The sequence below is a fragment of the Orycteropus afer genome, unplaced genomic scaffold, assembly GCF_000298275.1.
Source record: "Orycteropus afer afer isolate SDZICR_OR568_19922 unplaced genomic scaffold, OryAfe1.0 scaffold00036, whole genome shotgun sequence".
Classification (NCBI taxonomy): Eukaryota; Metazoa; Chordata; class Mammalia; order Tubulidentata; family Orycteropodidae; genus Orycteropus; species Orycteropus afer.
Window position 1 is genome coordinate 14861668 of NW_006921623.1, and position 16261 is coordinate 14877928.

The 16261-nt window shown below is 35.3% G+C and overlaps 1 protein-coding gene across 1 annotated transcript in view; it reads left to right on the forward strand.

The window, feature by feature from the left end:
- Window positions 1–7458, forward strand: part of RDX (radixin) — a 93485-nt gene extending 86027 nt beyond the window's left edge. Inside the window, 4 exon segments of the mRNA XM_042780371.1 lie at window positions 1313–1473; window positions 2994–3086; window positions 5858–6100; window positions 7294–7458. Of these exon segments, the coding sequence (XP_042636305.1) occupies window positions 1313–1473; window positions 2994–3086; window positions 5858–6100; window positions 7294–7458 (662 nt within the window).
- The last annotated feature ends 8803 nt before the right edge of the window (window positions 7459–16261 follow it).

Here is a 16261-nt window from a genome sequence, read left to right on the forward strand (position 1 = left end):
CCTACTTCCGTAGTGATACTGCCTTGGAAACCCAAGGAGGGGTCGCTATGAGCCAGGTTTGACTCGACGGCACATAACAACAACAACAACAACAACAACAACAAGGCTATCAAAACTAAGAACAGAGAAAACACACTGCTGTTGAGTTGGATCCAATTCATAGCAACCCCTCCTTGGGTTTCTGAAGTGGTATCTTTACGGAAGTAGATTGCCCAGCCTTCCTTCTGAGGAGTGGCTGGTGGGTTTGAACCGCCAGCATTCTGGTTAGCAGTCATATGCCCTAGGCACTACACTACCAGAGCTCCTTACGAATACGGAGTAGAAGCTTAAGAATTACAGAGTAATACATTATAATTAACTTTCAGATCTCATGGCATATAGATTTTATGTTTCTCCCTCTGTTTTAAAGTATAAAGAAACATTATTCTTTGTGGGACATTACACCCACTAATAGGTGGGATTCTATTGTTTTCTGACACAAAACTACTTTCTAGTAAATAAGAATTGTCAAAACAGTATTTAAAATTATTACTTTTACATTTGTATTAAAATGTTGTGGTTTGTGCCAGTAATATTTTCCAGTTCTACTCATAGGAATAAGTAAAGGGAATTTTCTGATCCCTTTATACACATACAGATTAAAATTTATGTCATTCATTTCCAAATATCAGTGTTTTCGTTATGCCGTTTGTACCCAGATTTTTGAAAATCCAAATAATCTACATTAAAATTCCTATTTTGGGTTAGTAAATACTGCTTCAAACTTAATTTGTTTGCTTTATTTATTCAGTGTTTAACTTTAGATAAGTAAAAACTTACATAAGTTTTAAGATAACAGGTTTCTGAAGCATAAAGCAAATTGTTTCCTAAAGTCAAAATTTTAAATGGAAAGAATTCTTTTTAAAACTATAGTTATTGCTTCCAGCTTTCTGAATTACTTGAAATAGAAAGAAATTTAACTTCTCCCTGTTTTTGAATTGTGTACTAGATTTTTTTAAAATGGTAAGGCTTTTGCCAAGGTAAAAATGAGGTATTTGTGCATTTGCATATGTACTGATTTTTAGAAAGTGTATGCAACATTACAAAAATGTTAGTTACCACAGCTAAATTCCAGGAGTACTCATTTTAGAATATGGCTTCTAAAATGTGGACAATAAAGCTAGCCTATGAATTATTTTCATCCAATTGTCATCTTATGATCGTAATTCTTTCCATCTGGTTGAGATTAGATTCATTGTTACTCTTTTGACTTTAGATAATTAGAATAATTGGAATTAATCATTTTTGGGGGATACACACATATATTTGACAGAATTAGAAGAACAGACTAGAAGAGCTCTAGAGCTGGACCAGGAACGGAAACGAGCAAAAGAAGAAGCAGAACGGCTTGAAAAGGAGCGTCGAGCTGCTGAAGAGGCCAAGGCTGCTATAGAAAAACAGGCCGCTGACCAGATGAAGAACCAGGAACAGCTAGTAAGGAGCTTGTTGTAGAAAAAAAAAGAAAAATTTCAATGAAAGCATAGACTGAATCTTCTAAAACGAAGTATATAATAACTTCTGGAAAGCAAATCAAAGATACAAGTAACTTAATGACGAAGTATTGGAAAGCAACTTAAATTTATTTTTTTCTGCCTATATCAATTGTAATTTATTTATAAATGGAGGCTTTTGTCAACAAAATATTCTGATTAAGTATTTGGATAGGTTCTTCAATAAGATAATGGGTATGTTTTGCTTTAGATAAATTAGTACAATAAATTCTAGCTCCTATGAGATAACTGTAGGCCATAAGTGGTTGGGTTTTTTTCTTTGAATAGTGGAATTTCATGCAACAAGCAGTAGGTGTGACCCTTAGATAATCCAGGATTTAAATGTTGCTTCAGAGCTCTGGTGGCATAGTGCCTAGAGCATTTGACTGCTAACCAGAAGGCTGGCAGTTCAAACCCACCAGCCTCTCTTCAGAAGGAAGACTGAGCGATCTATTTCCATAGAGATACTGCCTTAGAAACCTGAGGAGGGGTTGCTATGAGTCGAATCAACTTTATGACAATGAGTTTGGTTTTCATCTTTTGAGTTTATGTATCTTTAGGTCTTTCTGAGCCTTCATTCCCTCCTTTGAAGCAGGGCTTCACACTGGTTCAGTCATGACTGATGAAACAAAACTGGAACAGACTTTTTAAAATTTGTGTAATCCAGAACACTAACCAAAACAGGAAGAATTATAGGTGAAAGCCCTGGACTGGAAGACTCGGAGGAGGTGTGAATGAACTGGATTTTTGCCAGGGTCGGAGAGCAGCACACATTGAGAGTGGCACATTTGGCTGCAATCTTTGAGCTGGACACTGCTGTTTCAGTCTCTGCAGATCAAGAGATTGAGTTGCTATGCAGCATTCAGGCTTCTCTTGTCTTCTGAGAGGGAGATTAATTTTCTAGCAGGGCTTCAGCCCATAAGTTTTCCTGTTCCAGTTCACCCACATTTTAAGAATGTAAGTCTGTTTGTTGGCTATGACTGAACCCCGCTGAACCAGTTTGAAGTCCTGCTTTTAAGAAAGGAATAATGCTTGCTACATAATAGGATTGTTGGGGAATCACTTGGGGTTTTTTTTGACAATGTGCTTTTTAAATTGTAAAATACTGTCAAAACGCAAATTTTTGCTTTGGTAGTCTTTAGCAAATAGTGGATATTTGTTGATTAAAGTTAAAAAAAATTCTAAAAGACTCATTTCAAGTTCTGGCTACTGAATAGGATTAAGTACTTGTTTATGAAGTAATAAACTTTTTTTACTTTGTCTTTTTACTAGCACTTTTGAAGGGCCTGCTATAAATAAGATATGTAAGATCTTAAGGAAATAGTTGCCTTTTTTAAAAATGGAAGACTATTGAAAAATATCCTACAAAACAGCCCAAGCATTAAACATTAAGAGTTAGTTGATTTAACATGTTGCCGAGTTACTGAAAATTAAAAAGTTTTTATTGGTAATTGTTTATTTTAGGCAGCAGAACTTGCTGAATTCACTGCCAAGATTGCACTTCTAGAAGAAGCCAAGAAGAAAAAGGAAGAGGAAGCTACTGAGTGGCAACACAAAGTAATAATTTGCTCATTCACTAGTATTTACTGAATACCTCTTTTGTACACAACGATGTGCTGAATGTATAGAGATGAATCTTAAAATACGATCACAATATAAGTAGGAAACTGTGTATGAGCGTGTGTATTATAAATCTGTTGATATAAGCTAAGTACTTTGGGAACACAGAAGATATGAATAATTTCTTTGGGGTAAGGTAGAGTTGGGGAAACCCTTTCAAGTTTAATAATAAATTAAACAATAAATTAGGTTTAGGGAGGTCGGAAGGATCAGGAATGGCTAGAGACTAAAGGAGGTAGTCATTCCAGGCAGAGGGAATTGAATGAATATAGGAAGTATATATACTCAGTAAGTATTGAGGACAACCAATAAATGAAAGCTTAGAAAATTTGGGAAATGTGGCTGGAATGTTAGATGTTAGGAAATTGTGAAAGGTTTTAAATGCACTGTCTAAGGCAAAGGGGGTTAAATGAGGAGTATCTGTAGACATTGAGCTCTGAAGATTTTAAAGCATATTGTAACATAATCATGGAGGATTTATAAAAATAATTTAGAAAGCAGTGTCAAGGATGGATTGGGATAGTGGTTAGGATTACTTAAGAAATAAAAATCAAAAGTAAGGATATAGCAGGAGTCTCTGGGTATTATAAGCAGTTAATGTGCTCGGCTGCTAACCAAAAGGTTGGCGGTTCGAGTCCACCCAGTGGCACCTTGGAAGAAAGGCTAGCAATCTACTTCCGTAAAGATTACAGCCATTGAAAACCCCATGGAGGACAGTTCTATTCTGACACACTTGGGGTCACCATGAATCAAAGTCATCAACTCACTGTCAACTGGTAAAGGATATGGCAGTGAGAATGAAGAGAAGCAGTAAGTGTTGAGAGAAATTTTTTCACTCAAAAGACTAAAGTTGAATTAGAGGAATGCAGTGAAGATGATACTGAGATTTCTAATAGAAGTTTTTAAGTACAGACAGATTCCAACTTATAAATATCCAGTGTACGGACAACTCCTGCTTGCCCTTTAAACAGGGCTTTAGACTAATTCTGTCATGACCAGCAAAACAAAACAGGAACAGACTGGAATTTTTACCATTTGGATAATTTATCACTGTAACCAGAATGGGACAAATTGCAGGTCAAAGCCCTGGAATGGGAGACTTGGAAGAGGCATAGTGAGCCCTTTCAGGAGGTATGGAGCTCTGGTAGTGTAGTGCCTAAGGCACTTGACTGCTAACCAGGAGGCTGGCAGTTCAAACCCACCAGCCACTCCTCGGAAGAAAGGTTGGGCAATCTACTTCCGTATTGATACTGCCTCGGAAACCCAAGGAGGGGTCACTGTGAGTCGGTTCCAACCTGACGGCACATAACAACAGAGATGCATGAGATTGGATTATTGGCAGGACTGTAGGCAGCCATTCACATTTCAAGTGGTGTGAACAGCCATGAAGCCCTGCTTTACTGTTAATGTAAATTTGCAACAATAGAACCAACCCCTGCTTGCACCAAATTCTTCATTACAATCCCCTTCATTTGCTGCATGTGCAGCTTTTAAATCTTTGAAAAGGCTAAATAAGAACTCTATGCACCTGTTCTGACGGACCTATAAATTTTTAAAGACACGGTTAGGAATGTAACTTGATTGCCTGTAGATGAAACTGCCGTTGTCTGAAGGACACAAATGAAAAATCAGAATTTTTTTTGTAGGGGGTAAGCAATATAAAATAGAGTTTAATTAGAACATTTTTTGCTAATATGCATCATAGGTAGGATATCCATATAATTTATCATCTAAACCTGCACACTTCTGCAACTGGAAAGGTTGTTGGTAATTACACTAGTACATTATGTAAAACAAGACTTCTGCAGGCAATTCAGGACACTGGTAACTCAAATCTTTGGAGATGTTGGTTACTTTATTTTGTATCTTATCAGAAGACATTTAGTATCTAGTTAACTCACCATTAGTGAATTTCATTGGCTTAGAGAAATTGCAGTCTTGGTTTCTCCATTGTCTAGTTAAGTGTTTTTCCTCTTGTGGCTAAAAAATAATCTATTAGCTGTGGCATGCTTTGACATTATATGAATAGCCCTTTCCTACCGACATAACAATTTTAGCAACAATTGATAATCCTTGTCAGAACTAATAATTTTGTTAGCTAGATAATAGATACTCTTGTACAACAGAATGAAGTGCTGCCTGGGCTGACATCTTCATGTTTGAATCCTTTATTGGGACTACTTGGCCAGTCCAAACATCTCCCTCACTTTCACTGTCCCTCCACTTCACCAAGCATGATGTCCTCCTCCAACAGTTGTTCCCTTCTGATGTTGTGTCCAAAACAGAGTTGGACAGTGTTTTGTTGTAATCCAGTGGATAATTTTTGGAACTGTATTGCCAGGCCTGTCTTCCTAGGCTGTCTTAGTCTAGAAGCTGTGCTGCAGTCTCTCTGCCATGGGTGATTCTGCTGGTATTTGAAATACTAGTAGCATAACTTCCAATGTCACAACAACGTGCAAACTACCACGATACGATACAATAACCAGCAGGTGATGGAGTTATTAGGATTTGAAAAGTGTTTTTATAATTCTATCACACCTTCTGCTTGTTGGCATTATTCTATAAAAACTATAGTTTTCATTAATAGGGCCTGTTTTCATTACCCTGAAAAATAGTTTCTGTTTGAAGACGAGATAAAGACTTGGTTCATTCCTTTTAATTACCAGTATTCAGAGAAAGTTGTTCATAAACTTGTTTTTAATGTTCAGGCTTTTGCTGCCCAGGAAGACTTGGAAAAGACCAAAGAAGAGTTAAAAACTGTGATGTCTGCCCCCCCTCCACCTCCGCCACCACCAGTCATTCCTCCAACAGAAAATGAGCACGATGAACATGATGAGAATAATGCTGAGGCTAGTGCTGAATTATCAAATGAAGGAGTAATAAACCATAGAAGTGAGGAGGAACGTGTAACAGAAACACAGAAAAATGAGCGTGTTAAGAAACAACTCCAGGTACTTAAAATTTGCAGTTGTATGCACATTTAAATTATGGCCTGCATTTCTCCCATTTATTCAGTCAAATGTATTTCAAAGGAAGGTATGATGTTTGAAAGTCTTTAACACTAGATGGCCATGTGATTGGTTTGAGAGGACGTGACCTACAGTCATTTCACCCATCCTATGAACCCATTAACAAATGAGCCATTGTTTATTATCGTTTACCATTGAGTCAGCTATGACTCATGGCAACCACATGTGTTTCAGAGTAGAACTGTGTTCCATAGGGTTTTCAATGGCTGATTTTTTTGGAAGTAGATTCCTAAGCCTTTCTTCCAAATGTTTGTTAGCCTCTGTGTAATTAGGACTTAAATGAATTATTTAAGTATAGCTTGGTCCTTTTTAAAAGGTAGAAAGTAATCTAATGATATGCTTAAAGAAACAAAACAAAAGAATTTAGTTTTAAGCAGTAAATGTACATTGGAAAAGTGATAATTAATAGACTACCTTTAAGATACTACATAATCTGAATTATCTATCTGGATTTTTTAATGGTAAAAGGCCCCTTTACTAAATTATATAATTAGAACAAAGCAGGAAATTTTACTACTGTTAAAACTTTTTACCAGATAATTTATGAATTGGTGAAATCTTCAGATATTAATAAAGACAAGAAAATGAGTTGATAGTTGTAACAAATAAGACTTTTAGTGAAAGCCTTTGTAGTACAGATTTTAGATACTGGTTGCCACTGAGCTATGTTCCATAACATCTTCGATAGCTGAGGTTTTAGAAGTGGGTTGTCAGGACTTTGTTTGGAGGCACCTCTGGGTAGACTCGAACCACTCAACTTTCATTTAGCAGATGAGTGTTAATCGTTTCCCCATCTGGGGACTCCTGTAATGGCTACAGTAACCTTCTACAAGTCGCTTGAAGTGTTAGATGAGAAAGTTAAGCAAATTTTAAAAAGTATACATAGAGTTGACAACTGTAGAAATGAAAGACTGTGAGTTTTCCTTCCTAACTACTACCCCTACCATTACTAAAAGTAAAGCATAGTTTAAAGAAAAAAATCATGCAGTAGTGATTTTAATATATTAAAATGTCAAAGATTTAACATACATTGTTGTATCCTTAAGCAGGTTTTTTTAAGTTTTTAAAATCTAAGAAAAAAAATAATAGCCATACTTTTTGTTTTTCAAATATAGGCATTAAGTTCAGAATTGGCTCAAGCCAGAGATGAAACCAAGAAAACACAAAATGATGTTCTTCATGCTGAGAATGTTAAAGCAGGCCGTGATAAATACAAGACTCTGCGACAGATTCGACAAGGCAATACAAAGCAGCGTATTGATGAGTTTGAAGCAATGTGAGAGCTGTTATTTTGCATACACGTTCTTCATAAGCTGAACCACCAACAGAGAAAAGCAGGCCTTTGCAGATGTGATGGAATGCATCCCACCTTGCCAAAGCACTTATACCAGTTTGACTGTGGTGGCTAAGAGACAAATTTAAGGGGAGCTCTTCAACATTAAGGCAGTGTGATATCATGTGTGGTTTCTTTTTTTTAGGCCAGGAAATGGAGTTCAGTGTTCCATCACCACCTTTCACATTTTTCATTTTCCATTTTTTTTTCTGTTGAATATTAACACTAATTATCATGTCTGACAACTGTGTATGTGTGGTTTGAGCACTTTGAACATTTTTAAAGGATAATGGTAACTTAAATGTTTAGATAGAGTACTCTCTTTTCCCTTGCCCCTTCCACATTCTCTCTCACCCACATTTTCTCAGTGTGCCTTCTCATATCCTACCATGCCCATAGCCATATTTCTGCCATTATGCAGATCATTGGCGTTGTTTAAAATGAGAGGAGGTGGAAGGGTGGGCAGTCTTTGATCATTGTGTAGAAGGTGGCTATAAATCATAAAAAGGATAAAACGTTTTAGTAATGTAGTGTGCAGCTGGTGGTTAATTTTTTAAAAATTCCAATTATATTATCAGAAATTTGATATTTTCTTATTTTACTACCGTCATCTTTGACAGCTGGATCATTTGGTGTTTCATCTCCTGCCATCTTCTGATGGTTTTCTTTGGTGATTCATAAAAAGATGTAGACAGCAGGTAGTGGTTCCATAGGAAAATTGATTGATAAAACACTACCTGCAAATAAAAGTTGTCCCTGAAAGATTTGAATAGTACTGTTCTTTCATAGATTAATTCAGAAAAACAGATGCTTTAATAAAAAAAAAAAAGAACATTTGTTGGGAATTGATTTTAATCATTAAGAAAAACCTGGATCTTTCTGGAAGGGCAGCATATGAAAATAATAGTCCCAAGCTGGGGACAGTATATACTACTACCTCATCACTACTACACCTGCAATGACTGGTTCAAACACAATGGAGTGTGTAAGCTATATGTATTATAATACATAGTAATTCTTTCTAGTCAGGAAGGATTATTTTTGTTATTGCATTTTCCTTCAGAATATCTTTGAGTGCTAAATTTTTTAACTGCCTTTTTGTTGAGTTGAATTGTGGGACTCCTGTATGTATTGAAATTGTAAACTCTCACTGGTATACTGTCTTCCTGGAGGGGTGTTGTATGACTGAGGATGTGTGTGTGAGTGTGTGTGAGAGAGTGAGTAAGGATGAAAGTGATATCCTTCTGGCACGTGGAGAATGTCTGTACCTTTCATTTCTTAATAACAATTATTACATAATCATTTTAGCATATTTGGTTTCTAAATCATTGTGCTTATTTTGTTTTTAATATCCAAGAATACTTAAATTTGGTTTGTTAATCCTATCTTAGAATTCTTTAATTTTAGGTTATATTAGTTTCAATTATGTCTTACTGAAAGAATCTTTCCAGTTAACATTTTCTAATGTTTTCTTTATTTTAAAACATCTAGATTTGAAGATAAGGATAGCCTTGTTTTCTCTGTGTGGTTCAGCTACTTTCCATTTGGTATTATGCACTCAAATTACATTTATCTATTAAAATTGCCATTTTATTAAACATTTTTCATGCATAGTAGGTTCAAATTATGCCTGAAAATATTGTGCTTTTTTGATTTTACTTACTTTAAAAGGATTAATCTGGGCAGACATTATGAAAAGGAAAGGTTGCATTTAATATATTTTTTGAATTTGTAGGATAAATGATAACTGGTTAACCTTGAAGTGACTGTTGTACATTGGTTGCACACATGCTTCAAACTTTGGAAGGAAATGTTTTTACTTGGAGCCCATTAGAGAAATAGAGGTGAACCCTGTGATTCAAGCTTTGAAACTAAGTGTTCACTTTTTTCAAAGCCTTATAGTACTTGTCATTAAAAGTGAAAACCTAGGCTTCCATTGGAATTTTTATTAATTTTCTTCATTTTGAATTGCGTGTGCTACCATTGCTACATCAGTTTGATATCAGTGTTGAAAAACTACCAGTTACATTTGCTGTTTATAATCCATTTGTAGATTAGGATTAAAATGGATTTAATCCATTTTTAAAGCTGTGTGAATTTTTCTAAACAGAAACAACCATTTGTAATATGGGTTTTCATAGTGATTAAACCAATTATAACTTTTATCATTAGCAGTGAGAGCACATGTTCATATAGCAATGTAAAAATACATTCATGAATTATTGGTAAATTCCAATAGGTTTACCATTAGCATAATTTTGTGTTGTACAATTAAATTACATCTATAATTTTGGATAACATTCGTTGGTTAACAATAAAGTAACAAAAAGCTCATGCCTTCAAGGTCCACTGTTGTTATTTAACTGAATTTCTTACATATTTCCTGAAAATTATAATTTTTATTAGAACCATGAGTCTTCACATCTTAAAAATGAGGAGTGGATAGGAAAATTTTCAAAGTCTTTAAAGGCTTCCTTGTTTCCCAAAACTATACCTCGGTATGGAAATCCTAAAAATAAAACCAAACCCATTGCCATCAAGTCGAGTCCCTTCTGACTCATAGCCGCCCTTAGGACAGAGGAGAACTGCCTCATAGAGTTTCCGAGGCTGTAAATCTTTACTGAAGCAGATTGCTGTTGCTTTCTCCCAGGAAGCTCGTGGGGTTTGAACCACCAACCTTTTGGTTAGCAGCAGAATGCTTTAACTACTACGCCACCAGAGCTTAGTGATTACTACTGATTCTCTAGTGAATATAATTAATTAATTAGACTCTCTTGACAACAGAAAACAATTCAGGATTTCTAATCATTGTTTTTTATTGTACAATGCTTAGTGTCTTTTTCCTGAGGAAGATAAATTTCATCGTCATTGATTCATTTCACTATTAAAATACTAATATTCTTTAAAGACCCTTGTGTTAGGTGCATTTAGTTAAATGTGTATTTTTATTTGAAAGCAACATTACAGAGTAATTACCGTAAGTCTAGAAGTTAATTAACGTTTTAAAAATTTATTACTTTTTAACAACTAATAAACTTGCTTATTGATTTTAATATTTTTATTAAAATTAATAAACAAGTAATCTATTCTAATAGTTTAGAAGTCAGATATCTTCTCAGTTCATAGTAATATTTAACTGTCAGTTATTTCTTTTCTTAAGGTGAGGTAGCAATCTCTTCAGTCAGGAAAGAAAAGGCCATTTTATATGATCATTTTGTTTTCTCATCTAATTAGAGGGTTTTTTCCTTTAATAGCTAGGATTACCACTTTAGTTATCTAAGACTTTATTGGAAGTCACTTATGATTGTGTTTTAAAAAAGTAAATAATTCTCACCATTTTCTGTCCCAGTTTTAATAACCTTGGTGATTGGTGGTATTTTTAGAAATGAAGATGGTGAGATAAAAAAACACTTTTCAAATCCAAAACCATCCCATTCCATGTGTACAAGGTTAAAACCATCTTGTTAAAAGCTAAAGCCTGGAAGAAAAACATAAGGAATTTCTATCATTAGCATTAATTTAATGAACTGTTTAATAAACTAAAACTTGATTAATAAGAATAAAGAAAAACATGTGTCTTGTTCCACTGATAGGCAGGTTTCTCTCTTTTAGTTTATGGTAAATGAACAGAACTTCGGCATTCTCTTATTCTGTACTTTATTTCTTCATTCTTTTAAACTAGACAGTAATATCAAATATTCTAATGTAATCCACCATGACTATTCTAGTACAGTATTCTAGTACATTTCAAAAGCCTGGTAAAATCTGTAGATGTTCTGATAACTTAACAAAATATGAAGACAGCCTGATGCCTTTGCTCTGCACTGGTAGCTAGAAAAAGTTGACTCATACTATCAAACTGATATATCAAAACTGATCACATTTCATCCTTGGCTTTTCCAATGAACTAATCTTCATTCCTAAATACTCCCTTAGTGAATCTACTTCATACATCTCTTCTAATACCTTTATACCCATCTTTTAAGATTTTTAGAGCTTCCATTTTCCCCTCTGGAAAGATAGGACTCCCTGCTTTTTCTCTTCAATAACGTTGAGCCCTCTTCAACTCTGTGATATAAGAGTTTTCTGATTTGGGGCTATATATGCTGCTTTAGGAATTGAAGGATCTGTCATTTCCCACAGATTTTTAAGGTAAAGACCCAGGATTGAGAATAGCTCAAGACACACTCTTTATATTCAGGTTTTTGATTTGGTTCTGAAGTCCCTATCTACTAAATATTTCTAAGATCTTATTTCATGACAATACAGCCAATACATTTTTATTAAGTGCCTACTATATTCTAGGACTTAGAAGCAAGAATAGACTAACTGTGATCCTTTGCTTTATTCTATCATAACTATGGAAATAGTGCTTTAAGAAGGATTTGGTAATACTCATTTAGTTTAGCTCTTAGATCATTTGTGTTAATCTATTGTAGTATCAGCTTTTTTAAAAATAACAGTACCATATTAATGATTGATGCTATTGTATGCCCAGATTCCTCCGTGCTTGTATCTATCCAGTTGCTTCCATCCATACAATTTAATTTCTTAAATTTTTATTACCCTGTTCTAATTATTGTTCATTTTTATTTAACAGTCATTTTTGAAACTTGGGTTCACTTTAATATTTCTGCATGTCATTTAGTTTGCTCCTAAAAATCATGATGCTGTTTTTAGCATTTTATCCTTACTAATTGTGTACCACATGTCCATCTTCCTAGTGGTGATATGGGATAATTTCTGAGATTATGTATGTGGCTGTCATTCGATAAAATCCTTTTGGTAAAACTTACGATGATGATGATGATATGGGATTCTTCTTGCACTGTGTAATAGTATATGCCATGATATTGCTTTCAGTTTTTCAACTTAATAAGATGTTCTATCTTCTGTTTTGGACCTAGAAATGCATGGGTTAGACTCATAAGTTTCCTTTCTTCATTTTGTTTCAAGTCTAGCATTCCAATTCTATATGCTGCTGTTGTAGTTATAAAATTTTTGGCTTTTAAATTTCAGCTGTTGCTGAAAGAGTACAAGGAGGACTGATAGCAGGAAATTTAGTGACCGATGGGGAATAAGAACACTAAGTGTAGGTTTCTTAAGTGTGCTTGCTTGTTCTCTGTCACATTAATTAATTTCCATTTTAAGTACTGCTTAATATTTAAAAATGGCCTAAAAGACAAAATCCCTAATTTTAAAAAAAATTTTCTAATCTTTAGGTAGGAGCTCTGGTAGCATAGTGCCTAAGGCATTTGACTCCTAACTAAAAGGCTGGCTGTTCAAACCCACCAGCCACTCCTCCGAAGGAAGGTCAGGCAATCTACTTTCGTAGTGATACTGCCTCAGAAACCCAAGGAGGGGTCGCTATGAGTCGGGGCTGACTTGACGGCACATAACAACAATAACAACAACCTTTAGGAAGACTTGTACCTGACAAACTAGTCAAATGTAATAATTGGTCATTTCTATATTAAACATTGAGAAGTTCAGTGGAATTGGAAGTTTTCAGTTGAATCTTAATGTTTTTTAAAAGAGGAAAAATAGTTTTTAGTGAGGAAGGTATTACTAAAAAGAAAGCAACGCAGAGCTTGTTACATACAGCGATTAGAGTCAGTGTGAGTGCACTGTCAGTTGGTAAAGCTAGAGCCAGGTGGGCAAGGGGTTTGTGGAGACTTAACTGCCGTGCTGAGGTGCTTTAGTTCTACCTGAAGCTACCCATTGTCTTTGGGAATGTACAGTTACAAGGAGAATAATTAAACCTTGCCTGAAAAAAAGTCATGCAGGTATGTAAAACATAAGGAGCCCTGGTAGTGCAGTGGTTATAGCTGCTAACTGAAAGATTGGTGGTCAGATGCACCAGTGGCTCCATAGAAGAAGAGACCAGGAAATTGCCCACAAAGATTTCAGCCTACAGAACCCTGGGGGGCAGTTCTACTCTGTCAACAGGGTTGCTGTGAGTAGGACTCAACGACATACAATAACATGTAAGGTGTTAGAAAGCACAGTGCATAAAGGAAGCATAGTAGAACTGCAATGATAGCCTGAAGAAAGGCTGGGACCGTGGAAATGATCCCACTCCTTATAATTTGAAGGAAATAATGTAAGTGTAATTTGCTCTCTTGTGCTGTATGTAGGCACTGTTTTTTTCACTCTGCTTATTTTCTCAATGACCTTTTAGGATGCTTTTAAGACTTTAATTTCTATTTGTTTTCTGACCTTTTGGAAATGGATTCTTCAGTGGCACAAGAAGAGAACTAGAAATTAAAGACATCCAAGAACAATTAGATTAAGTTCTGGGTTCTAATCCACACTATCTTGTTCTCCAGTTTTTACAATTGCTTCCATATTTCTGAACTATTGTTCAAGAGCATTTTTCTAGAATCAGATATGGATACTTTTAGTCCACGTGTATTATGTTTTGAAAATGTAATGTCTGACCAAGGGTAATATCCATGTACTTTTGAATTATTGATACTTGTTTATAATTGAAAAGCTACTACCTCAGAATAGTACTCTAACAACTTTATGACAACAGTTCTGTCAATCTCTTGCTTCCAAATGATCCTGATGATGTTGTGACTGGAGGAAACTTGAAGGGATTGTTAAACACAAATTTTTAGGGATTAGAGAAAGAATTCTTTGAGATAATTTTGACAGGGTTATAGTCACCAAAACATAACTCTGAAGATTATCTTAAGGTAAACACAAATAATTCACTGGCTGTGACACCTTCAAAGGAGCTCTGTTGGTGTCCACAGTAAGGCATTTGGCTGCTAACCAGTAGGTCGGCAATTCAAACCCACCAGCTGTTCTGTACGAGGAAGATGAGGCAATTTGCTTCTGTAAAGGTTTACGGCCTTGGAAACCTAAGGGGTGTTGCTGTGTGTTGGAATCATCTCAGTGGCAAAGGGTTTGGGTGACCCCTTTGAACAACTCATGTTGACCTGAGATTTTCTAGATTTTTTTAAATTTTGAGTTGGGAACCATATTTGATCATGCTGTGCCAACTTTTGTTAGAGGAATGATTTGATGTATCTGCTTTTGCTCATATGATACCAGATTTTTTTGCTTAGTTTTGCTAGTTTTTCCAGATTCCTAATGCAATCTACTTCTCAATTTTTAGCCCCTAAAAGTTTTCAGTTATAGGTAGATATAGTATTTTGTAATCTTAAGTTATAGGCTGATGATTTTCCACCACCAACTTTGAAATGTAGTGATTAATTGTTGGTATATAGATAAAATGTAGAATTTTGGAACTTTTAGTTTGTGTATTTTAAAAACACTTTCTACTAAAAGACAAAACCTTTCAGTGTCTGTAAAAGGAAATCATAATACTCATTTTCTTTTAGTTATTAGCAATTGTAAACCTGTACAATATTAGCTCATTATAGTTTCTAAGAGCCTTTAACCAGTTGCCATTGACTTGTCACAACCCATGGTCATCAGAGCAGAACTGTGCTCCATAAGGTCTTTAATGGATGATACTTTGGAAGTAGATGCCAGGCCTTTCCTCTTAGGTGTCTCTGGGTGGCTTTGAACCTCTACCCTTTTGGTTATCAGCAGATGTGTTAACTGTTTGCACCATCCAGGAACCTTTAGGTTGATGAAGCTACTTATTTTTTTCCAAGAACTATTAATTTAAAAGTAGCTCATCATAAATAAAATTGTTTTTGTTGGTAGATGTAAAATGAAATAAAATCACTGCCATTTAGTAGTTTATATGTATTCATAAAATACCTTGAGAGAATTTCTACACTTTGTAAAAACCAAAGTACAAGACAGTATTAGACCTGGAATTGGGCCATATTTTATTCTTGTGTAAGCCCATATTTTAAGGATATTTACAATGAATTCGGGGCCGTAGTGCCTAAGGCATTTGACTGCTAACGAGAAGGTTGGCGGTTCAAACCCACCAGCCACTCTGCAGAAGGAAGAAGGGTGATCTACTTCCATAAAGATTTACTGCGTCAGAAACCCAAAAGGGGTCACTATGAGTTGGAATCAACTCAATGGCAGTGAGTTTGCTTTTTTGTTTGTTTGTTTAGTCTGTATCAAAGTCTTTGCCCAAAAAATGTATAATAAAATGTGCTCATTGGAAAAGTAACTTTGCCTCTTTAGAGGAGGTTACTGGTAATAAACTTTTTAGACTGTTCTCAAACACTGGGAAGCCTGGAAGCAAGTATGTCTTCTAAACATGCACTAGCATGTGATACTTAGAAGTAGGAAAATGTTGAAATTTAAAAGGCTTTCGATTTCATGGTGTTTCAAAGCAAAAAACAAAAACAAAAAAAACCACTGCTATCAAGTTGATTCAGACTCATTGTGACACCCATTGGGTTTCCAAGGTGCTAAATCTTTACGGGAGTAAATTGCCTCTTTTTCCTTTCATGGAGCAGCTGGTGGATTTGAACCACCAACCTTCCTTCTGGTTAGCAGTCAAATACCTTATCCACTATGCCACCAGAACTCATTGGTGTTTTAAAAGGAGTGCTGAACTATGAGACAAAGAGACATGGCTTTTAGTCTGCTTTCCATAAAACAGTAAGACAAATAACACACATGCATTCAGAGTCATCCATTGTTTCAGTGATCCACAGTGCAACTGTTATTAGATAATAAACAAACCTGAATCCTTGTTGTCCAGTTGATTCCAACTCATAGTCACCCTGTGATACACAGTAGAATTGTTCTATAGGCTTCCCAAGGCTGTAAATCATTCTCCTGTGGAGTGGTTAGTGGGTTTGAAC